The sequence below is a fragment of the Hemicordylus capensis genome, chromosome 14 (genome assembly GCF_027244095.1).
Source record: "Hemicordylus capensis ecotype Gifberg chromosome 14, rHemCap1.1.pri, whole genome shotgun sequence".
Lineage (NCBI taxonomy): Eukaryota > Metazoa > Chordata > Lepidosauria > Squamata > Cordylidae > Hemicordylus > Hemicordylus capensis.
In genome coordinates this window covers 11,288,004-11,310,197 of record NC_069670.1, presented here as the reverse complement: position 1 = coordinate 11,310,197, position 22,194 = coordinate 11,288,004, and the positions used below count along the sequence as shown (strand labels likewise).

Genomic DNA, 22,194 nt, shown 5'->3' with positions numbered 1-22,194 from the left:
TGAGCAATTAAGATTTGCAGAAATGCATCCCATGTGTCTGATGGAGCCAGAGGGCGGCCGGGCGGCCGAGCAGTAACGGACCGGGCTGGCTTTCTGCAAAGATGCCCGTGTGAAAGGGGGGCTGGGTGGGCAACTCCAGCCAGCCTTGGCGGAGCGGAGAGCATGTGCAGAGTGCCAGCTGCTCGGGCGGCCAACTCTCCTCCTGGCGCTGCTCCCCTATGCCGTCGACACCGACCCCCACGTGTTTTCCTCTGTCCCTTCGCTCCGGCCTGCAGCAGCAGAGTCCAGTTTCTGCCTGTGTCAAAGGCAGAGGCGGAGGCTGGCCGATCATGGGGGCAGCAGGGCTGGCAATCCCCTAAGCGCATTCGTCAGTGGGGCGGAGCAGAGGGGGGCAACACCCTCCTGGTCCAGCACCCTGTTTCCCACCAGCTGCCCCCCGGGGAGTCCCCCGCCCGGATTTGAAGGCACTGAGAGGCCTCGGGTCCCCTTGGGCTCCGTTGTCTGTGTGGCAGGCACCTCCAGAGAGGGGCTCTGCTGCTAGGGTTGCCAGCTTTCCCCCCTGGCCCAGCTCCTCTGCCTTTAACACAGGCAGGGGCTAAGCTGTAAAGCCCTTCCTGCTCCTGCTCCTTCTGCAAAGAATATCTTCCCCTAGTGTGGTCCCTACTTCCCGGTTACTGGGAGTGAAGACAGACGAATATAATCACATTCAAGGAGCAAGGAGAGCAAAAACCCCACCACTTGAGGCTAAGGTTCACAACTGGCCTGGCACAGAAGCCAGCCAGTGTGACGAGCTGGCTCGCTTTCAGGACCACCCCTTCTTCAGGCAAACGGTCCACTTTTTGTTTTGTTACAACAAGAAAAGTAAGCATGCCGAGTCTGTCTGTCTGTTTATCTGTTTACGTTTCCCTTGCTTGCCATATATATGTTGTGTTTTCCTCTTCTGAAAAACAAACGGTTTTTAAAAGAGTTGCACGGCTGCTGCTCTGGGAACTGCAGGCAGGGAAGGAGGCCGCGACATCACAGGCACTAGCCAATGGGCAGCCCTCCACAGCTGCCTTTGCTCTGGTGCCAAAGGCGCCAACGCCCCCAGCCGCCAGAACCGGTTTTTCAGAGCTGGGGCTTTGGGCCCCAAAGTGGTGAGGACACTTCTGATACATCTTCACTGTTCTGAAAAATGTGAGGTTGGTGTAGTGACCAGGGGCACAGCAAGGATGGAGTGGGGGCCCTGGGGCAAAAGAGGGAGATGGGCCCCTGCCCCCCTCCCACCTTCTTCTTGGGAGGGGCAGGAGGGGAGAGCACGGGGGCCCTCCCTCGGGGCCCAGGGGTATTTGTGCGGGAGGAAAGCTGGCCTTGTGGCAGCAAGGATGCGCTGTCTCCTTTGCTAGGCAGGATCCACCCTGGCTTGCATTTGGATGGGAGACGACACCTGTGAGCTGCACAGATATTCCCCTCAGGGGATGGAGCCGCTCTGGGAAGAGCAGAAGGGTTCACGTTCCCTCCCTGGCAGCATCTCCAAGAGAGGGCTGAGAGAGATTCCTGCCTTCAACCTTGGAGAAGCCGCTGCCAGTCTGGGTAGTCAATCCTGAGCTAGATGGACCAAGGGCCTGACTCAGTATGTGGCAGCTTCCTATGTCCCTATGTGCCCCGCTCCCATCCAGTTATAGCTACCCCCTACTAGTGACCCAGAACCACCATCTCTCCCCTTCGTGGGTGTGCCCCAGTGTGATATCCCTTGCACACTGCCCACCTGTGTTCCCAGATGCTCTTGACTACCACGCTCAGCCAAAGGCCGTTGCAGCTGGGGATGCTGGGAGTTGTAGTCCACAACATCTGGGAACCCCGGTTCCAAGGGACACGGTCTCCCCCCCCCCAGCCCCCTTCCACCACCCCCACCGTCTCTCACATGGTCTCGTCGTTCTGGAACTCCACCTTGCCGGCGACCTCCTCGTAGTCCTCCCCAGCCTTGGCGGTGCCCTCGATGGTGTGGAAAGGGATGGCTACTCGCCCGCGGGCCCCCGAGGTCCTCAGCACCTTGATGCGCACGGCCCCCACGCTCTCGCTCACCCGCATGGAGGCCCCCTCGAAGGTGAAGATGCCGGCGTGGTCGTCGTCGAAGATGGTGACGGTCGCCATCTTGGAGGGCCCGAGGCAGGCTTTGGGAGGAGGCTCGGAGCCCGGCTCTGCCCAGGTGGCCCACACGTTGCTGAGGTGGACGTAGAAGTACTCGTCCTCCTCGAAGATGTCGTCGTCGATGATCCCGACCCGGACCTCCTTGTGGGTCTCGCCGGGCTTGAAGAGCAGAGTGCCCTCGGCAAACTCGTAGTCGGAGCCGGCGTTGGCGCTGCCGTCCTCCGTGCGGAAGTCCACACGCAGCGTGACGCGGGACGGGTCCCCTCCTCGCCGGGCCACCGTCAGCACCACCGAGCCACAGTTCTCGAAGCACTGGTAGTGCGCCGGCTCGAAGCCGACCTTGGTCACCGACTCGTCGTCTTCCGCACGCACTTCCTGCATGCTGACGGCCTTGCGGGCCTGGTCGGCCGCGTGCTTCTTGAGGACGTTGCCTGCCCCGATCATCATGCGGGTGGCCTGGATGCGGTAGAAGGCCCGGCTCTTCTGCTGCTGGACCAGGACGTGGTAGTTGGCCATCTCGATCAGCTGCTCCATGTCCTTCTCCGGGTGCTTCTGCCTGAGGTCCCTCAGCGTGCGGGCCATGTCCCGGCGGGCTTCGTCGTCTTGGTCCTTGGCTCCTTCCACGAGGCCTTCGGACCCTTCCTTTAACGAGTGGTCCATCTCCATGTCCAGCTTGGGGTAGCTGCTGTCGCCCTCGGTCTCGATGATCAGGCCCCGGGCCTTATCGGCACGATATTTCTTCTGGACGTACTTGTAGAAGAGCAGCCGCCGGTCTGCAACCCAAGCCTGGAGGACGCAGATGGGGAAGAACAGGAAGGTCAAGAGGCCCTCCCATAACTCCACTTCCCCGGGGGAGAACCACGCCAGGATGAGGTACAGCCAGATGTAGGCGAAGATGCTCCAGGCGGCCGTGACGAAGAAGACCCGCAAGTGTTTGATCCGCCGGACTTCCCCCTCGGGGACCACGTGGACGCAGACGGCGATGATGATGAACATGTTGAAGGCGGCGCTGCCCACGATGGTGCTGGGCCCCATGTCTCCGGCGTGGAAGCCGTGGCCCACGATCTCGATGATGGAGAGGAGGATCTCGGGGGCGGAGGAGCCCAGCGCCATCAGGGTCAGGTTGGAGACGGTCTCGTTCCAGATGCGGATGGTGGTGGTGGTGGTCTCGCCGTTGGGCTTCTTGATGGTGATCTCCTTCTCCTGGGAGGTGATGACTTCGATGGAGGCCATGAAGCGGTCCGCGATGATCGACATGCCCAGGAACATGTAGATCAGCGCCACGAAGTAGACGATGGCCCGCGCCACCTTGTCGCCCACCGAGGGGTTCTGGGGCAGCCACACCGGCAGGATGACCCCTTCCTGGCACTCCGTCGCCTCCTGGCACTTGGCAGTGCGGTTGCCGCCATCGGGAGACGTGGCCCCGATCCCAAGCGTGCCCAGGTGGTCGTCCACCGTTGCGAGCGGCGAGGGGAGGAAGAAGGCCAGGAGCAGGGCCGAAGCCTTCAGCTGAGACAGGTGCGACATGGCGCGGACAACGGCCCCTGCGAGGTAGGACAGAGAGCACTGGTGAGGTCAAGGGTCGTGGTGCTTGGCATTGGGGGGCGCTTTGGGGGGACTATTTGAAAGTGGCCAGACCTGGCTGGATCCAAAGGTGAGGCTGACAAATCTGGGATGGCTGGGTTGTTTTTTTCCCCAGACCCCAAAGTAGCCGGCAATTTTGTCTGAGCTTTGTCCCTGTGGTGTGGGCCCTCGATTGCTACTCTGGCCAAGGCACCCTCCCCACCAGGTTTCCAGCTTGGTCTAAGGGCCCACAGTACAACCCCCTTGCTGAAGCTAAGCAGGTGTTGGTGTGGCCAGTGCCTGGATGGGAGGCCCACGCTTGCCCCCTTGGGGGAGGGGGGCTGCCAGAACCTAAGCGGTATACTCGTGAGTCAAATGGGCTGTAACCCAAAGTTTGGCTTAAAATAAGCCAAATCTGGCCACCGCTCAGTGGTCGAGCCCCTGTTTTGCAGGCAGAAGGTCTCGGGTTCGGTCCCTGGCAACATCTTCATGTGGGGCCGGGGGAGACGCCTGGAGAAACCGCTGCCAGCCAGTGTAGGCAGTACTGAGCGAGAGGGACCAAGGGTCTGACTCGGTGCAAGGCAGCTTGCTGTGTCGGCTGGGTAACCCTGTCTGCACTCAGGACAAATGTAATTATGTACTTTTCACACCCGGGATTCTGGAATGGAATGTTTGCAAAAGAAGCGACTCTCTCTCTCTCTCTCTCTCTGCCTCCCTTCCTCTTTCACGCCTTTTCTTGCAAGAGGGGAGACAGCGGCCCCCCCTTCCCACTCCCCCTCCACTAACTGATGCCTGCAAATAGACTCCACTCATCTCCCCCCTCCCCAAGCCCCAGAAATAGCAGGCAGGAGTCACACGGGAGGGCTGTCTCTCCCCCACATGCAAAGGGATGACGCAGATCTCACACCCTTACGAACCCCATTCATTAATCCAGAATAACAGCCACTCGGGCCCTGGCAGGCACCCAGACACCTGATCCTTTTGCAAAAATGCTCTGAAAAGTTTGCAGGGAAGAGGGGAGGGGTGGGAATCCAAGGCTACCTCTCCTGATTCCTGTAGAGCCCAACAATTCCTGCTGTCCACCTGACATATTCCTGCACAGGGAGAGGAACCCGAGGCTGTGTCTCCTAGCTTTGCCGGTCTATATTCCAGATTATTACCAAAGTAAAACTTCTCCGTTGGGTGCCTAATTAAATTGATGGAACTCACTGCCACAAGAAGTGGTGATGGCCACTAGCCCCGATGGCTTTAATAAAATAAGATTTGACCAATGAACAGAGGAGGATGGGTCTACTGAAGGCTATTTGGAGCTTTGGCATTCCAAACCATTCAGCCGCTGGAAACCACACCCTGGGGAGCAAGAGGGCTCTAGTTGTGTCCTTTCCTGCGGTTGGGCTTCCCCAAGGCATCCAGTTGGGCCAACGTGGCAAGCAGGATGCTGGACTAGATAGGCCTTGGGCCTGATCCAGCAGGGTTCTTCTTATAACTACAGTGATAGTTGAGAACGGAACCTCCATGCTCAGAGGCAGTATAGCTGCCCAAAGTGGGGGAGGGTTCCTCTCTGGCCTCTGGAGCACGTGCACGGACCCCACACATCGAGGCATTGCTGCCTTCCTTCCCTCCACTCCACAACTGGAGACGTAAATGCCTTTCAGTTCTGTAAGCGGCATAACGGGGTCCGTCCTTTAGGATTAAGCACTACGTTAAGCATTCCTCAAGTGTGTGTTTTTGTTCAAGAACATGATGGTCAATTTACTAATGCACTCTGCTTCTGAAGCCAGCGCAGGGCAGAGTAAGCGAGTGCTTGCTTTTCTTTTCTTCTTGGCTTTTGGAATCAATCGCTTGTGAACGGTGCTAATTTAGATAGCGAAAGCGGGAGAAAGAGGCACTCAGAAAAATCAAACGAGCCTCATCAACATCCAGGGCTGCTGTCCATCTGCGGGCAGAGCTCGTCGGTTCCTTTCCATTCCGCGAGTGTCCCGTGTCTCGGCTGGAGACGCTTCATGCCTGCTCAATCTTGATGCTGTGATTAATCCATCTTTTGGATTAATCATTTTATTTTCAGGCAGGAGAGACAGAAAGGACGGTGGAAAATGGCCTTTGAGGAACCAACTGCCCCCTGAATCTTGTCCTCGGTCCGGAAAAAGCGAGACGGCTGGTCATAGGAACTGAGGAAGCTGCCACATACTGAGTCAGACCCTTGGTCTATCTAGCTCAGGATTGTCCACCCAGACTGGCAGCGGCTTCTCCAAGGTTGCAGGCAGGAATCTCTCTCAGCCCTATCTTGGAGATGCCGCCAGGGAGGGAACTGGGAACCTTCTTCTGCTCTTCCCAGAGCGCTCCATCCCCTGAAGGGAAGATCTTACAGTGCTCACACTTCATATGCAACCAGGGCAGACCCTGCTTAGCTAAGAGGACAAGTCAGGCTTGCTACCACCAGACCAGCTCTGCTCTCCTAGGCCTCTCACTACCTTATGCCCTGTATGTTGTTTTTGCTTTTCTACTTTTCCCCACAGCCAAAGTGGGAAGGATCTAAACCAGGAGAGCACTATGATGATGCTCAAGGCACAATTTAAACCTCAGAGCCTGTTTCAGCCCGAACACGTGTGGAGAGAGTGCCCCTGAGCTTTTGCAGAGTACATTTCCCTCTCCTAAAGGACGGCTAGCTCTGATCTGGACAGATTAAGCAGTGCCACTTCCAGTGGGCAATTGTAAATCCCTGAACAGAGGGCAGGACCCGAGAATCGTGTCCGGCCTGAGTCCACCTAGCAAATTCCCCGCGCTGGAGTGTGGGCTTCTTGGTTCACAGCTGACGCTCTTAGCCGGCAGGCTGTGCTAAGATTTGGTGAGGAGGAGAGGCAGGGAGGGAATCTCTGCGGAGGCAACTTCTCCCTGGCTCAGGAGACTTCTGGAAAGTGGCCCTGTTCCCCTCCACCGCTGTAGCTCCTGCAGGGAACCGATAAGCAGATGGAGGGTCTTACAGCAGGAGGCGGACACCGGGCGGGGGGGGCAGTGTCTGTGCACCCCCGCAAAAAAACACAGGAAGGAGCCTCCCTCCCTGGCTGCTGGCGTCCTCGGCCGCCTTTCGGGTTCTCCTGCCTCTTTCTCCCCGCCTTCGTCTCTGTCCTAAATCGGCCCTTGTGCCCATTTGGCTGGGCAATCTGGCATTGTAATCCCCGCCATTAATCCATCCGCCTTGGTTTGTATCGGAGGGTGGAGGGGGGGGAAGCGATGCCCCCTTATTCGCCTTCTGCTTGCCCTCCTCCCGGGGGTGGCGGGTAGGCCAGCCATCTCTCCCCCTCCTTCCCCGATGGCTTCGGTTCCAGATCTCCCACTCTGGACACCCAGTGAGGATTTCTAGGATTCGTCGGGTGTCCTGCAGGGCGAGACGCTCTCTGGGTCTGTCACCAAAGGGAAAGGAGGGCGGAGACCCTTCAAGGCCCCCCCCCGCCGGCCGGCTTACATGCGTCAGATGCTGCATCCATGCACGGCACTTTTGGGGAGGGTGGGGGGGACGTGTCCCATATGGACGTGGTCTCGTGTGCCACTCGTGTCTCTTTGGGTGGCTGACGCCAGTGCCCAGATGGCGGCATCTCCGGGCTCCCCACCACAAGACCACGTGGCGAAATCCACACGTGGCGCCTGGTTCTCACCGACCAACCTCCTCCAGTTTTGGGAAACATGGCTTGGGAACACAGGAAGCTGCCTTCTACCCAGCCAGACCCTTGGTTCACCCGACTCGGTCTTCGTCTACACGGACTGGCAGCGGCTTCTCCGAGGTTTCAGGCAGGAGTTCTTCCCCGCCCGACCTGGAGATGCTGCCAGGGAGTGAACCTGGGACCTCCTGCAGGCCAGGCAGATGGGCAGGGCGATCTCTCCTGACTCATCCTCCATGCACGTTCATTTATCCAATATTCCGGGCGGGGACTTCTCTGTGGTGGTGCCACAGTTTGGGCACCCTGTTCCTACAGACAGTCCTTAAGCCCTTCTCTCTTTTAACTGGGCAGGAAAACCTTCCTGTTGCCTACAGCTTTTTAACCGGCCGATGTATTTGATGCTAACGGCTGCTGTTTTTATGCTGCTTGCTACACTTACAGATCTTGCTCTGCTTTGTCTGACTAGCAGCTTTTCTCTAGGGTCCCAGACACAGCAAGGCGTTCCCCAGTCCTACCGGAAGATTGAGCCCCTCAGGTATTGCCTCTTCTTTGAGCAGTGTATTTGGAACACAGGAAGCTGCTACCCACGGAGTCAGGCCCTTGGTCCCTCTCGCTCAGGATTGTCTGCACTGACTGGCAGCAGCTCTCCACAATCTCAGAGAAGGGTCTTTCCCAGCCCTACCTGGAGATGCTGCCGGACTCTAGGCCTACAGAATGGCACCCCATCTCCAAGGCCACAGAGATTAGCAGACTACCAGGTCCTGTGGCCGGCAAACAAAGCCTAATAATAACCTCAGCTAACTGGGCAAAGAGGCACCTTTTAAAAGTGCCGATTCTCTTGTGTTTAGCAGGGGGAGAGCAACTGGCCCTCTCCACCCCCAGCACAGCATCCCTCCAGTGACTGTGGCTGGTGTCTATCTTTTATGTTTCTTTTTAGATGGTGAGCCCTTTTGGGGGACAGGGAGCCATCTTATTTATTGATGATTTCTCTGTGTAAACCTCCCCGAGCCATTTTTGGAAGGGCGGTATAGAAATCCAATTAGTAATAACAATATAATAATAATAATAATAAATGCATGAGTGTGAAGGAGGCTGTGCATGTGCGAGAAGCATCCCAGCGGAACGGACCGGTGAGCACAGAAGGCACCCTATGCCGTGCTGCCCGTTTCTGGCACCGGGAAGGTCCGAATTCAGAAGCAGAGGGCCTTGTGGTCAGGCGGCAGAGATGGGAAAGCACTTCACTCGTGCTCAGAGTTGATCGCTTGCACCCCGACTCGGAAGCAGGTTCCGAGGCGGAGCTTGGCTTGAATCGCAGGGGTGGTGGGTGCCAAGGGGGCGTTTGCTCCGGGCACGGGATTGAACCCCTCCTCTCCCTGACAGCAGCACCAGGTCAGACTAGCTGCCCTTTGGGGTCTCTGTGCCCGAACGTGCCTGTCACGGCTTCCTCCACGGGCAGGCACAACCCCCCCCTTCCGTGAGGATGGCCTGGCAATCCCCCAGGGGAAGCGACATAACGGCTTGGGCTACCTTGGCAGGGGCGTGACCAGCTGGGTCCTGGCCAGCTATGTCCTCGCTCTCCACCACCAGGCCACGTCCTGGGCCCGGCCAGCCTCAGCCTCCCCTTTCCCTGCCCCGTGGCAGCGGGACTCTCACGGCCTGGCCGCTCTGCCGTTGGGCCGGCAATCGCTTCGCAAGACAGACCACCCTGGGTTCTTGGGTGCCCTTCATCACACAGAATTTCCTGACCCCCAACGCGGCTCACAGAATATAATTCCTACCTGCCCCACGCCGCCAGCCTGCCCTCTCTGTGCCCACCACAGTTTGGGCTTCCTGTCTTGTTCCCCGGGCAGGGTGGCCAGCTGGCCAGCTGCTGTTGGACTACTGCTCCTATCACCCCCTGCTGCACTAAATGGCAGCAGGGGGCTGTGGGAGTTGTAGTCCTAACCGCTGCTGGAAAACCTCTGCTTCGATGCCCCCCGCTCTGGGGAAATCTCACTGTGCTGACTGCAGGAGCGGGGAGGCTGAGAGCCGGTCTGGTGGGAGCAAGCATGGATTGTCCCCTTTGCTAAGCAGGGCCTGCCCTGGTTTGCATTTGAATGGGTGACCACGTGTGAGCGCGGTACGATCTTCCTCTCAGGGGAAGAGGGTCTGCTTTGCATGCAGAAGAGTTGAAGTTCCCCACCGGGCAGCAGCTCCAAGACAGGGCAAGGAGAGATCCTTAAGCCTGAAACTCGGAGAATCTGCTGCCTGTCAGGGCAAGCAGTCCTGAGCTAGAGGGACCAAGGGTCTGACTCGGTATGTTGCAGTGTGTGTGTGTGTGTGTGTGTGTGTGTGTGTGTGTGTTTCCGTTTCCGCACTGCATACTCATCACAACCCTAAACAACGTTGTGTCTCGCATGCAATGAAGAGTGCAGTGATCTCTCTGAGCTGGTTGCCCCCCCCCCCCCAGCTGATCTCCGCCATGCCAAGCAACCTGGCCGGGCCGACACGGGGCTGGTTTGTGTGCATGCAGCTCCCCGGACGCCAGCCCCCACCCCCGCCAGGCCGTGCAAGCATGCCCTGGCGGCTCGCCCCCCCCGCCCCGCCCCGTGCCAGGCAGCGCACCCACGTGCTCTCCTGCCTCTCCCCCCCCCCCGCAGTGGTGCAGTTTCTGTTCAGCCTCGTTGCATCCTCACGCCGGGCAGCCAGACAAACACCCCCTCCCTCTTCCCATGCAGAGGGGAGGGGGAGACAGTCCGTGTGAAGTGGGGGGGGAGATCCTCCCAGAATCCCCCCCCCCGCAAGCCAGGGCTGGGCTGGGGAGGGTGCTGTGGGTGAGCGTGAGAGAAAGCCAGCCAGCCATTCATTCCTGGACAGCAGGGGTTTTTTGGGGGCGGGGGCGGGGGGGGGAGAGAGAACCAGCCTGGCGCCTGCAGTGGAAGTGTGGGGCGGGAGGGGGCGCTGCCCGGGAGCACTGGACCCTCAAACTTGGGGCTGGCACTGTGCGTGCGCTGCATCCCAAATGCGCCTGGAGGGCTGGCTGCTCCAGGCTGGGGGGGGGCACACGGGTTTGGCTTGGGGCAGGCCCCCCTCCAGCGCGGGGCTCTCCCCACCTCAGCAGCCAGCCTGGCTTTCCTTGCTCCCTGTCCAAAACACCCCTCCCCGCGCGCTTCCTTCTCTCAAGCGCCTTCTGCTGCTGCTGCTGCTGCCATGTGCCCCACAACCTGCCCTACTTCTCCCCTTCCTAGTCTGCACCCCCCCCACGCACACACACCGGGCCTCCTCGGTGCAAAAGCCGGGGGGGTGCAGGATATGGCCCCCTCCGCCCGCGTCGTGGGGCTGGCTGCATCCTCCTCGCCTCTGGACCGGCTTCTGGTTGGGCGGCGGGGGGGAGAGAACCCATCCATTTCCCCCACACCTCCAGTCTATTTGCCATTCAACTTTCCTCCTTTTGGGGGTCGGGGCGGGGGGGGGAGGAGAGGGAAATAAAGATCGGGAATATGCTGCCCCCCCCAACCCTGGAGCCCCCCACAGACACATTTTAACCCCCCAGACAACCCTCCTCCTCCCATAAATCTTACCTGCTGGTTAGAAGGGTTTGGGGAGGGCTGTTTTCCCGTGCAGCCCCCCAGGGATGGGGCGGGCAAGCGCGGGGTGGGTGGGCGCGCAGTTGTCGCCTTGCCTCACTTGTCCATGGTGTTGCGGGGGGGCTGCTGCCTCCCTCCCGCCTCCCCCCCCGCCTCCTTTCGCTTGCTAGGAGCGGATCCGATAGGCGGGGGGGCGGCGGCAGCAGCAGCAGATGCTCGGGACTCTGGCGCCGAGAGATGCTCCAGCAGCGACCAGCCGCCTCCTCCTCGCTTGCTCCACCCTGGAGAGAGCCTCGTTGCGGGGGGGGGGGGGAGGACCGCGCGCAGCTTCTGCAATGGTGTGTGTGTGGGGGGGGTGTCGCTCCGGCCGCTGCTGGGCTGCCGCCTCTTCCTTGCCTGGATGGTGCTTTCCCCCCCGCCAGGACCCCCCCATCACCCCTTTCCTAGGAAAAGGGACCAGCGGCCCCCCCAGGAATGACCGGGAAGGTTATGGGGGCCCCGCAGAGCAAAAGGACAAAGCAAGAAGACCTGGGTGTGTGGTGTTGTGCGGGGGGGGGTCTTCTTAGAGCCGATGGGGGGAATAGGGAGGGGGGTGAGTCGGGAGACTTGGACCCCCCCCCCGCAAGCGAACCAGGAGGAAGGACTTTAGTAGGTCCGCCGATCGTGCAAAAAAGTATTGAAAACCTCCCCATCAACAATCAGGACCCCCCTCTCATCAGTTGTAAAAAAAAGAGAGATCTAAAGCCCCCCCCCCAACTTATCATAAAGACCCCAATGCTAACCAGCGAAGCGAAGCCCAGTCCCACCCGGTAATAACCCACAAGAAAGAGCAGGATCGCGCCCCCCGACTAAGAAGGAAGACCCTAATTCCCAACCTACAGGGAAGACCCTTAACCACTCATAAAGACCAGCCCGCGCCCCCCATCTTCCCCAGGATAAAGCTCCCCTCTCCACTGACTCTCGATCTCTGCCCCATGATTCACAAAGCGACCCTTGTGGGTGAATCGGGCCCAGTGCTAAAGCCAACCCTATCATGGAGGTAGGATTCCTTCACATACACCGGCCGCCCCTATTCAAGGGAATGCAGAGCAGGCAGGCAAGCTGCAGCAAACTGCTGCCCGAGGGAGCCGGCGGAACTCCCTGCTGCTGCCTAGCCCAGGTGCATCCACCCAGAACGCAGCCCGACATCTTTAGCCTCTCCAAAAGGTTGGTCTTTCCTCGAGTCGTCAGGGGAGGGAGGAGGCCGGGAGAGGCGGCACCCCCCACCCCGCCCGGGCAAAAAGCCCCCCCCCGTTCCGCCCTCTGGCAGCAGGAGGCGCTCTGCGGAGTCAGGACCCGGCGGGGAGTTCCGCCTTCTCCCCCGGCAGCCGCTGCCTCTGGCCACGCCGCCGGCCCTGGCTGCTGCTGCTGCTTCATCTCGCCTCGCTCTGCATTCCGGGCACGCCGGTGAGTTCCCGCGGCCTGCAGTCGCTTCTTTGCCAAGCGGTGGGGGCTGGAAGGAGGGCAGCGGGGTGGGGGGGCACTCCTGAACTGAGCTGCTCCCCCCGCCTCCCTGCTCTGCTGCTGCCCCCTTTGCAGAAACCCGCCCCACATTCTGCCCCCCAATGCGCTCGCCCCAAGGCCCGAGTGTGGGGCTGCAGCAGCTGAAGGATGTCCCCATTCGCGGCCGCTGGGATTTCCCCCTCCCTCCGACCTGGGGGGCGGATTCCCCGGGGGCCCTGCCCTGGAGGAAGGCAGGATTCGGCGGCGCTCCAGCGCCCAGGAGGTCGGTGTGTGCTGCGGGGGGCCGTGGGGCTAGCTTGAGGCGGGGGGCGACGCTCACAGCATGCTTGGGGGTCTTCCGCCCCCCAGGCTGCAGCTGGCTCGATGTAGGGTCTGGAGTGGGGAGAAAGCATTGCAATGATCAGGGAGAAGAGACTGAGTGTGGGGCGCGCTTCTTCCCAGCCTCTCCACGAGCCATCCCCAGAGGGCCAGGAGTGTGTGTGCCTCCCGGTGTGCCCACCCGCCCGCTGCTGCCACACGATACAATGCCATCCAATAGAAGAAAGTGGCCACGCTTTGGAGCGGTGTGTGGCGCCCTCTGCCGGCCTGCCCCTGCTGCCAGCTCTCTCTGGGTTCTGTGCTATTAATTTCTCTCGCCCCCCCCCCCCCAGCCCCTTTGGCAGAGGCAAGAAAATAAATAAAAGGGAAAAGTTGAAGTCTTGCCAGAGGTATTAAACTGAAATTCGCATCTGATGGCATTTTATTGGAAAGACAACTCTGCTGAACATTGCCAAGGTCTTCTGGGGGAACTGTAATTTGGTTAGGAAAATAATTGGGAGAATTGCATGAGAACGTGGCAGGCCGCAGCGAGTGATTACGAGAGAGCAGTGACCTCGCTTCTGGGGGTGGGTGGGTTAGGAGATCCCTCTTGGAACGGCCTGCTTTATCCGGCCTCCTGTCTCTTGCACTGCCCAAGGGCAGAAGTCCACAGGCAGGCCTCACTCCCTGGGGCTGCACCCCAGAACTGGTATGCAGAGATAGACAGCCTCTGGCTCTGGAGGTTCTGCAGAGCCATTATGCCTAATTGCCACGGATGGGCCTCTCTCCCTCAGCTTCCTCCACTAATCCTCTTTAAAAAGCTATCTGAAGCGAAGGGCTCTCAGCGCGTCTTGGGGCAGAACACTGCGTAAACTTAATTATGCATCGTGTGAGGAAGTGCTTTCTCTTGTCTTTCCAGAGTTTGCCTCCAGTCCCTGGAGGATTTGGATTCTAGTGTTGTGGGAGGCGAAGAGAAAGTTATCGCTCTCTGCTTCCTTCACACCGTGCATTGTTGTGGAAACCTCGGTTGCTCTCTGTACAGATCCTTGGGGGATCTCTCCTAGAGGAAGATGGGTCTGTTAATGGCAACCAGTAATGACTGCTAAATGGAACCTCCTGCTTCGGAAGCAGTCTAGCTCTGAATGCCAGTGGTTGGGGAGGAGCAACGCCCGCAGAAGGCTGTTGCCTTCAAGCGTATGGGCATCACAGAAACATCTGGTGGGATCCTGCAAGGAGCAGAACGATGAACTAGAAAAGAGGGGTTTCAGGCTTTTGAGTGGTAACAAAAATGTTTTTAAAATGCCTTAGAGCTGATTTTTGTACAATTTATCGGGGGGGGGGGGGAGAACGATTAAATTACAGGCAAGACTTGGGTATTGTAACTGATACTTGTTCTAATGATGAGATGGAAGTCTTCATGTTTTGTTTTGTTTTGTTTGTGTGTTTTTCTTTTTTCTTTCTTTTTATTTTTGTGTGTGCGTGTGTGTATCTTATGTTGTGAAAAATTGAACAAAAAGTCGTTGAAAAGAAAAGAAAAGAGGGGTTCCATCTACACCTTGGGTCTCCACGTGCTTTTTGACCACTTCCACACCCCCAGCCACAGTGGCTGAAGGTGATTGTAGTTCCACGGAGGCTCTGCTTTGCACGCAGAAGGTCCCAGGTTCACCCCCTGGCAGCATCTCCTCCAGCAGGGCTGGGAAGAAGCCCCCTGAGCCCAAAGCCCCAGAGAGCCCCCCCCCCCCAATCCAGGGTAAGACGTGACTCCAGCTTCCACTCTGGCAGAAGGGAGTGGCTCCCGTTTCAAGGGCTTGGAAAATCGCGATAGCTGTTTGAGATTGCGAGCCCTCTGGGGACGGGGAACCATCAGAACAGCCCTGCTGCTGGATCGGGCCCGAGGAGGCCCATCTAGTCCAGCACCTTTTTCCCACAGTGGCCCACCAGATGCCTCTGGGGAGCCCACAGGCCAGGGGCAAGGGCAGGCCTTCTCTCTTGCAACTGGCATTGAGAGGCATATTTGCCTCTGAGGCTGGAGGGGGCCCACAGCCACCCTCGGATTTATCCTGTGTCAACTGCTTTGAGAACTTTGGTTGAAAAGTGGTATATCAATCTTGATAGTAGTAGGTTGTTTTTTTTTAATGGCTGGCATCTGGATGAAGTTTCTCAGGAGTGACTTGAAAGAACTAATTAATTTCAGTAGGACTATTTGGGAGTAATTTAGTTTGGAGTAATAAAATAAATAAATAAAGATTCCTTTTATAAGTGGCTATCCGGGTTCTTACGGACTCTTCCTAACTTGATCATCTTCTAGCTGACCAGAGTGATTTAATGTCTTTATATTAATATCTTCTTGGGTAGCCAGCAAAGATTCGTCAGGTGCTCATTATGAATTCAGTTTAGCTGTCCTGTTTGGAGGTTCAGCTTGTCAACATTGTACTACAGCTGTTATGGTTTGCTCTGCTGGGCTTCTGTGTGTATGCATTATTGTGCACTGCCCTGTGACTGTCATAAAGTGTTTGATCTTGATCAATGTCTTTCTTTATTATTTTATTAAATTATTATTATTATTATTATTTTATTGTGTCACTCTATTATTATTATTATTATTATAAAGCACGTGTACAATTACCAAAGAGAAATTAGGAGGCTGGGTGTGTACGGTTCTTTTTAAAAACTATTATTATTATTAAAGAGGGGCGGAGTGGGGATTTGAACCCCCGGTGTTCAGCCGCAAGTCCGACGCGCTAACCGCTACGCCAAAAGCCGGCAGGCGGACGCGGCTATGCTTTCTTCCTGCAGCGCGCAGCCCCGCCCCGCCTCCTTTTCCTCGCGCGCTGATTGGAGGGCAGCCGCCGTCGCTCCGCGCCTGGCCCCGCCTTCCCCGCGCGGCAGCGCGCCCGAGCAACTTGCCCAACACCGCCAGCGCCATGCAGCAGCCGGCGGAGCTTGCGCGGCCGCGGTGAGTATGCAGATGCCCCGGGGCGGGGAGCTGCCTTCGGGGCATGCCTCTGGAGGCTCCCCCTCTCTCTCTTGCATGGCTGCAAAGGCCGCGGGTTGGGCGAGCCGGGGGCCTCCTTGGCCTTTCTCCTTGCACACGCGTTGCACACGCGTGTGAATTAGTGCAAAGTACGTCTGCCTGCCCTCCCGTTGTGAGGCTGGTGGTGCTCCTGGTTCAGGGCTTCCTTGTGGCTTTTGGGATTGGCAGCCCTCCCGGAATTGGGCTCCGTTTCACCAGGGGGCTCAGCCAGCGCGTTAAAAACACTGCGTGTGTCACGGGTGTGTGTGTGTGTGTTAGGGGGATGATGCGTAACTTGAGGGGGTGGGGCGGGGCTCCAAAGACTTTTAGGTCCAGGCTCCAAAATTACCTCTGGGTGCAAAATGTGGGCAAACAAACAAAAAAAGTCTCCAGAAATAGCTTGTCTAAGCTAGCAGTCTTGATGGAGGAACAACTGAAACATAAATAAATAAAATAAACTTTGCAGCCCTGAGTAAGACGACTGTAGAACAAAATAAACCTTCTTGTCATGATCTCACGGTGCCGTGCGCTGGCTAATTGACTTCTTGGTGGCTTTGAGATGTTTGTTTTGTGGTCCCCTGGGTGTGTTTACAGGGCTGTTAATTGAGGCGGATTTTTATGCATTGCGTTGGTGATAGATTGCTTTGAACTGAATTTGGTGATTGCTTTTCCATCCTTTTATGGTCGTCTTATTATTTTTGTATTAATTGGGCTTTCTGGGGCTGTTGTTGGCTGCTTTAAGCTTCCCGGGGGAAGGAAAAACAGGTTATAAGCAATGAATTGAGAAATTAAATCTCAAGACAGCATGCCTATTCTCATCTTAAACTTAAATGCCAAACGCCTTTACTAGGTCGGGAATGTTCAAACTTGGGTCCCTGGATTATGTTGGACTACAACTCCCATAATCCATTGTGGCTGGAGATGATGGGAGTTGCAGTCCAACATCATTTAGAGCCCTGAGTTGAGAAACTCTATACTAGGGAATAAATCCCCTTGAACTCAGTGGGCTTTGCTTCTGAGTAAGTATGTTCTGGATCACTTTGCCCAGTGACTATCATAATTAGCTAGGCCTCTTCCACTGTTGATGCATGCTGCCCATTTCACTTCGGTAATGCAGTTAAGATACTTATTTTCCTCTTCTGGAATGGCCTACTGTGTCCTACCTCAATTGAGCTCCAACCCCAATTCCCAAAACAGAGAGAGAGGTTCACACTTCCCCATGAACCTCTGAAGCTGCTGTCTGCTGAGCCTGGTCTTTGGTCCAGCTAGCTTAGAACTGTCTGCACTGACTGGCAGCAGCTCTCCAGGTATTCAGCTAGGGGTCCTTCCCAAACTTGGGGGTGCTAGGGGCTAAATCCAGGACCTTTGCAATGACCCCTACGACTGTTCCCTCTAACAGGGATTCCCAGCTGCCACGGCCTTTGGCTGGGGATTCTGGGAGTTGTAGCAATCAACACCTGGAAATCCCTGTTAGAGAAAACACTGACCCGTCCCCCACCCAACCATTAGCAGTACAGTACAGGAAACTGCCATTTACTGAGTCAGACCCTTGGTCCACCTAGCTCAGGATTGTCTACCCAGACTGGCAGCGGCTTCTCCAAGGCGGCAGGCAGGAGTCTTTCTCAGCCCCACTATCTTGGAGATGCTGCCAGGGACTGAACCGGAGACCTTCTGCCTGCCAAGCAGAGGAGTTGCGACCCCATCCCCATAAAAAGAAAGGAGCTGGCCCATTTGGCAGGGGAGGGCAGCAGAGGCAGCCGCCACACCCCCAAGAGACCGGCGTCTCCCTGTTCTGTTGCTTGCAGGGCCCCAGACCACACGGTGAGCCTGAACACGGGCGCCCCCTTGCCCCTCCTGGGACTGGGCACCTTCCGCCTGCGTGACGAAGAGACCCTGCGCCTGAGCCTGGACGCGGCGCTGGGGAGCGGCTACCGTCTCGTGGACACGGCCGCCGTCTACGGCAACGAGGCCGCCCTTGGGCGCGCCCTGGGCGAGTTGTTGCCGCGCCACGGGCTCGCCCGCGGAGATGTCTTCCTGACCAGCAAGCTCAGCCCCAGGGACCAGGGAGAGGGGCCTGCCCGAGCGGCCTGCCTCCGCAGCTTGCAAGAACTGGGCTGCGACTACCTGGACCTCTGCCTCATCCACTGGCCGGGCACTCAGGGCCGCCCCCAGGAAGACGAGGGGAACCGAGAGTGCCGGCGGCTGAGCTGGCAGGCCCTGGAGCGGCTGCATGAAGCTGGGAAGCTGCGAGCCATCGGCGTCTCCAACTACACCGTCCGGCACCTGCAGGAGCTACTGGCCCATTGCCGGGTCGTCCCGGCCGTCCTGCAAGTGGAGTTCCACCCGGAACTGGCCCAGTCGGCGCTGCTGGACTTCTGCCGCCAGAAGGGCATCCACCTACAAGCGTACTCCTCGCTGGGGGCCGGCCACTTGGTGGGGCGGCCAGAGGTCACCGAGGTTGCCCGGCGCCGGGGCCGCACGCCCGCTCAAGTCCTGCTCCGCTGGGCTCTGCAGCAGGGCGTGAGCGTCATCCCCAAGTCGGCCTGCCCGGCCCGCGTGGCTGAAAACGCCCAGCTCTGGGACTGGGAGTTGAGCCCGGCTGATATGGAGTTGCTGGGAGGCATGGATTGTGGGAGGCGCTACTGTTGGGACCCCAGCGAGGTGGCGTAGGCAGGATGTCAGGCCCGGAGTCCGGCTCTCCAAGGTCGGCCCTCAGTGCCATATCGGGGGGGGCGGGCACTGGCTGATGTGAGTTTGGGCAGTGTCTGCACCCCTAGAGATGGAAAGTCGCGGCTTCTCTCATTGACACGCTCTGCACCAGAAGTAACAACACTTTAATGAAGGCTTGTACAAATGTGATCCATAGAAAAACAGAAATCCAGGCCTTTTATTCCAATAATGCATTCAGTGTTTGCCTTTTTTCTTCCTTTTTAAAGTACTCTTTAGACAGGGCAGGGCGGGACCCCCGCGGAGTTGGGAGTGGGTGGGTGGGAGGGATTCAAGGGTGGGTGGCAGGCAGCGGAAGGCATTTGATCCTGTGTAAAGAGGCAGCAGGTAAGATTCGTCCACATCATACTGTAGTGTGAGGTGTGGGGCAAAATCTTCTAAGGGGGCGGGGTGTTTGGGGATTCTCCCCCCACCCCAATACTCTGGGACACCACAAAGGAGGATGTGCCATGTGGGCCCTGCAGGCTGAGTTCCCCATCACCGCTGCCTTTCCTTCTCGTAACAGGCAGCAGTGGGGCGACGTCACGGAGGCCCCCTGGGGGGCTCGTTGCTAGGGGGACCTCGGGACCACCACGACTGCAGGGTTTCCTTCCAACCTGTGGTCCGGTACATTTGGGAAGCGGCCCCTGCACTTTTGGGCCGTGGCAGCTTCTGCAAGAGAGAGGAGACGCTAGAAAGATGTCGCATTTCCCACCCCCTCTGCCTTCTGAGCTGCGGAATCCTAGCTGCTTCTTTTTATTTATTTGCTTAGGGACGTAGGAAGCTGCTTTATACAGAATCAGACCCTTGGTCCTTCTAGCTCAGTATTGTCTATTCTGACTGGGAGTGGCTCTCCAGGTTCCAGGCAGGGGGTTCCCCACCAGCCCTACCTGGATTTGCTGCCCGGAATCAAACCCGGGACCTTCTGCGTGCAAAGCAGATGCTCATGCTCCGCGGCTGAGCTGCACCCCCATCCTCATGCGCCCCACCACCACCAGCCTCACCTGCAGTGCTCCGTGGAATTCATCGCTCATCCTGCGCAGCTCCCGCCCGTAACGCTGGGCAGCCCACAGGTTAGGGGGAGCGGAGCGTGAGCGCGCCCGGAAGGTGCCCAGCTCATCTGGTGTGTCTGGCTCCGGCAAGGGAGCGTCGGAACCGATACGGCGGCGCAGCTCTGCGGGACGGGGACAAAGCAGAAGGGCAGGATGGAGTTATCCCTTGCATGCAAATGTTAGGCCAGGGCTCAAGTCAGTACGGCCTTGGGTAGGCCTGGTGCCCACATTCGTTTGAATCTAGCTTTGGAGTCTGTGACCAGCTTTAGTGTCTCCATGTGAACCCGCACAAAGGCGGAAATCTCAGATTCTTATTGGGACACAAGCCAAGATGGATGATAATCTTTGGCCTGGGTTCACACAACCATGCTTATGTTGGTTTCCAACTTTTCCAGCCAGGCTGTAGAGAGCTAGTGTGGTGTGCTGGATAAAATCTTGTATGGGACCAGATGTCAGGAATTGCATTTTTAGATTCAACCCATGTTTAAAAAAGTAGACAAACCCTTGCCTGCTAGTGGACTTCTGCGAGGTTTGCAATAATACATTTGAAGGTGTTGTACACACACAAAGTGTGATAGAAATGTTACGTAGTATAATTATCAACCATGTTGCCTCCAACGCCCTCTGCATTCAATCTGACTTCCTCCATTTAGGATTTCAGCCCTAAGTTTGGGAATTGGTGTTCCAGGAAACAAACAGCACTAGCAAAAGGTGCGAAACGGTACAGAATAACATGAGAAAACAAGAATCAATTTGAAAAAAAAGGAAATTGAGAGTCTACAGGAGTGCCATTCAGACATTATCCTGGACATGTGTACAGGATCTGTGTGTGAATGGCTATACCTGTGTTCATTTTAAAAGTGAACCTGGGAACAGGTAGGAAGCGTACTTACTACTATACAGCCCTGTTCACACATTATGTTCAACTCTTGTGCAATCTGTGTTCCGTATACACAGGTACAGATGTTGCGTTGAACACGGGTGCCGTGGTATGCTTCCAAGTTGCCTTCTGCATTTTGAGGGGCCTGATGCAGGTTCACTTTTAAACTGAATATGGATAAAGTCATTCACACCCCAATGTACCTGCATTCAGATGTTCGTACACATGTACAACATCATGTCTGAATGGCACTTATAGGTGTTGGCCGTAATGCTTGAATAACTGCATATGTGTACAGATCTATGCGCACACTGTATACACACTGTATGTGTGTTGAAGCATTCTGTGTGAATAAGGGTACAACAGATGCCACTGACACAACAGAAAATTGAGAGTAAGGAACTGAATGGGCCCATAATGCCATCTCCATAAGGAGAGAGGGGATTTTGACTAGGATACTCTGTTTCAGTATAAAGGACCCCTGAAGGCGAAATGATTTATGTCTAAACTGTTTTTCAACAAAAAAAGTTCTAGCAGAAAGAAGGTGGTGGTTTCCTGCCCTGAAAGAGCCCACACTCGAAATCCTAAAAGCTGTCTTGCCTGCACCCCCGCCTCACACACACAGACACACACCTTGGTGCCCAGGACTAGCTGGGCTTCCTGGCTCCTTGGCGCCTTCTGGATCTGCCTTCCAGGTCAGCTTCTGTTCCGGTGGTTCCTTCTCCTCCGCTGGGAAAGTCTCTTCGTCATAGTACTCGGCAATCTTGAACATGGTCAGGGGGCTGGCATGGCCCCCACTGCTCAATGCGCCTCTCTCCAGGGGTACGCAGGGTTGTTGGCACAGCTGTGGAGAAGGAGGGAGAACAAGAGGGTTGCCCTGCGGCACCTAGATTCGTGCCAAAGAGAGCAACCGGGCAGTGCTGGCTTCAGTCCTCGCTCCCGCCAAGAGTTCCCAAGGTAGCCTTAACCATTCTTGGTCGGGTTCTGGGCTTTAGGGCGGGTACAGGCAAATCAGACATCCGGTTTGATTAATAAACCTGATTTCCCCTCCTGGAATCCACAGCAGGAGCACCTTGGAGAAGCCACTGCTGCCAGTCTGTGAAGACAATCCTGAGCTAGATAGACCAAGGGTCTGACTCAGTAGACGGCAGCTTCCTAGGTTCCTGTGTGGACCCCAGGAGGCAAGGTTGGCTGGTCTTACTATGGTGGGGGGGGGGGCATCTTGATGCTGCCGCTTTCCAACTAGAACCCCCCCCCCATCTTTATTCTCCATAACAAGAAGCAAGTATGTAGAGAAGGCTTAGGGGGAAGCTTGAGGGAGGTTTCCCCAGGAGCTGCGCCTTGCATTTCCTGAGGCATGATGCATGCATGCCCGCGCATCCTGCCCTGCCCTGCCCTGACCCCACACCTACACCTCAGGGCGGCTGCTGCAGCTACCTTGACTCCCCCCCTCCTCCCCCCAGCCAGATGCATGCTTGACTTCCCCCTTCCTTGCTTCCTTCCTGGATCCAAGGAGCCTCCAGCCCGCCCTGCTGCCCCTCCCAGACCCTGCTGGGCCTCCCCCCCCCCACACACACAGGCAGCCCCCCCCCCATGCTACCTCTGAGTGAGGGTCGCTCTGGCACTTGCGCGCGCGCGCTCTGCTGCTGCCGCCGCCGCCGCCGCCGCCTCTCTGTTTACAGCCCGCAGAGTCCCGGCCACAGTCGCCGGGGTAATGGAGAACTGCCAAGCTCAGCGCCCAATCAGGGCTGGCAGCGTCACGGCGCGGGGGGGCCAGACTGCCCTGTCTCCTGGCGACCTCGGCCCCGCCCAGCCCCGGCAGGGCTTC

The 22,194-nt window shown here is 57.3% G+C and overlaps 3 protein-coding genes across 5 annotated transcripts in view; 1 reads left to right on the top strand and 2 right to left on the bottom strand.

The window, feature by feature from the left end:
* LOC128337062 (sodium/calcium exchanger 1-like) overlaps positions 1 to 12,143 on the bottom strand; it is a 21,251-nt gene extending 9,108 nt beyond the window's left edge. Inside the window, exons 1-2 of the mRNA XM_053277615.1 lie at positions 10,910 to 12,143; positions 1,904 to 3,674 (exon numbers count right to left, since the gene is read on the bottom strand). Of these exons, the coding sequence (XP_053133590.1) occupies positions 1,904 to 3,657 (1,754 nt within the window). The 5' untranslated portion in view covers positions 3,658 to 3,674; positions 10,910 to 12,143. The remainder of the gene's footprint in view (positions 1 to 1,903; positions 3,675 to 10,909) is intronic.
* Positions 1 to 18,629, top strand: part of LOC128337064 (glyoxal reductase-like) — a 22,678-nt gene extending 4,049 nt beyond the window's left edge. Inside the window, exons 1-4 of one of the 3 annotated variants that reach the window (XM_053277618.1) lie at positions 12,250 to 12,361; positions 13,635 to 13,994; positions 15,512 to 15,671; positions 17,534 to 18,629. In XM_053277618.1, coding sequence (XP_053133593.1) covers positions 13,811 to 13,994; positions 15,512 to 15,671; positions 17,534 to 18,398 — 1,209 coding nt within the window. In that variant the 5' untranslated portion in view covers positions 12,250 to 12,361; positions 13,635 to 13,810 and the 3' untranslated portion in view covers positions 18,399 to 18,629. Of the gene's footprint in view, positions 1 to 12,249; positions 12,362 to 12,466; positions 12,681 to 13,634; positions 13,995 to 15,511; positions 15,672 to 17,533 lie in introns of those variants that run through there. The other 2 variants (XM_053277617.1, XM_053277619.1) reach the window with 2 other exon arrangements.
* BAD (BCL2 associated agonist of cell death) lies at positions 18,546 to 22,194 on the bottom strand. The gene is made up of 4 exons (XM_053277622.1): positions 21,967 to 22,194; positions 21,000 to 21,210; positions 19,439 to 19,608; positions 18,546 to 19,106 (listed from the first exon to the last, which is right to left on the bottom strand). Exons 2-4 carry the CDS (start codon positions 21,136 to 21,138, stop codon positions 18,978 to 18,980), a joined length of 438 nt encoding a protein of 145 aa, XP_053133597.1. The 5' UTR covers positions 21,139 to 21,210; positions 21,967 to 22,194; the 3' UTR covers positions 18,546 to 18,977.

Excerpts from the sequence above, each read along its gene's own strand:
- BAD (XM_053277622.1), bottom strand. The coding sequence starts at position 21,138 with ATGTTCAAGATTGCCGAGTACTATGACGAAGAGACTTTCCCAGCGGAG. Across the intron at positions 19,609-20,999 it reads AGCTAGTCCTGGGCACCAAG|AGCTGCGCCGCCGTATCGGT; the intron begins GTGTGTGTCTGT and ends CCCGTCCCGCAG. Across the intron at positions 19,107-19,438 it reads AATTCCACGGAGCACTGCAG|AAGCTGCCACGGCCCAAAAG; the intron begins GTGAGGCTGGTG and ends TCTCTCTTGCAG.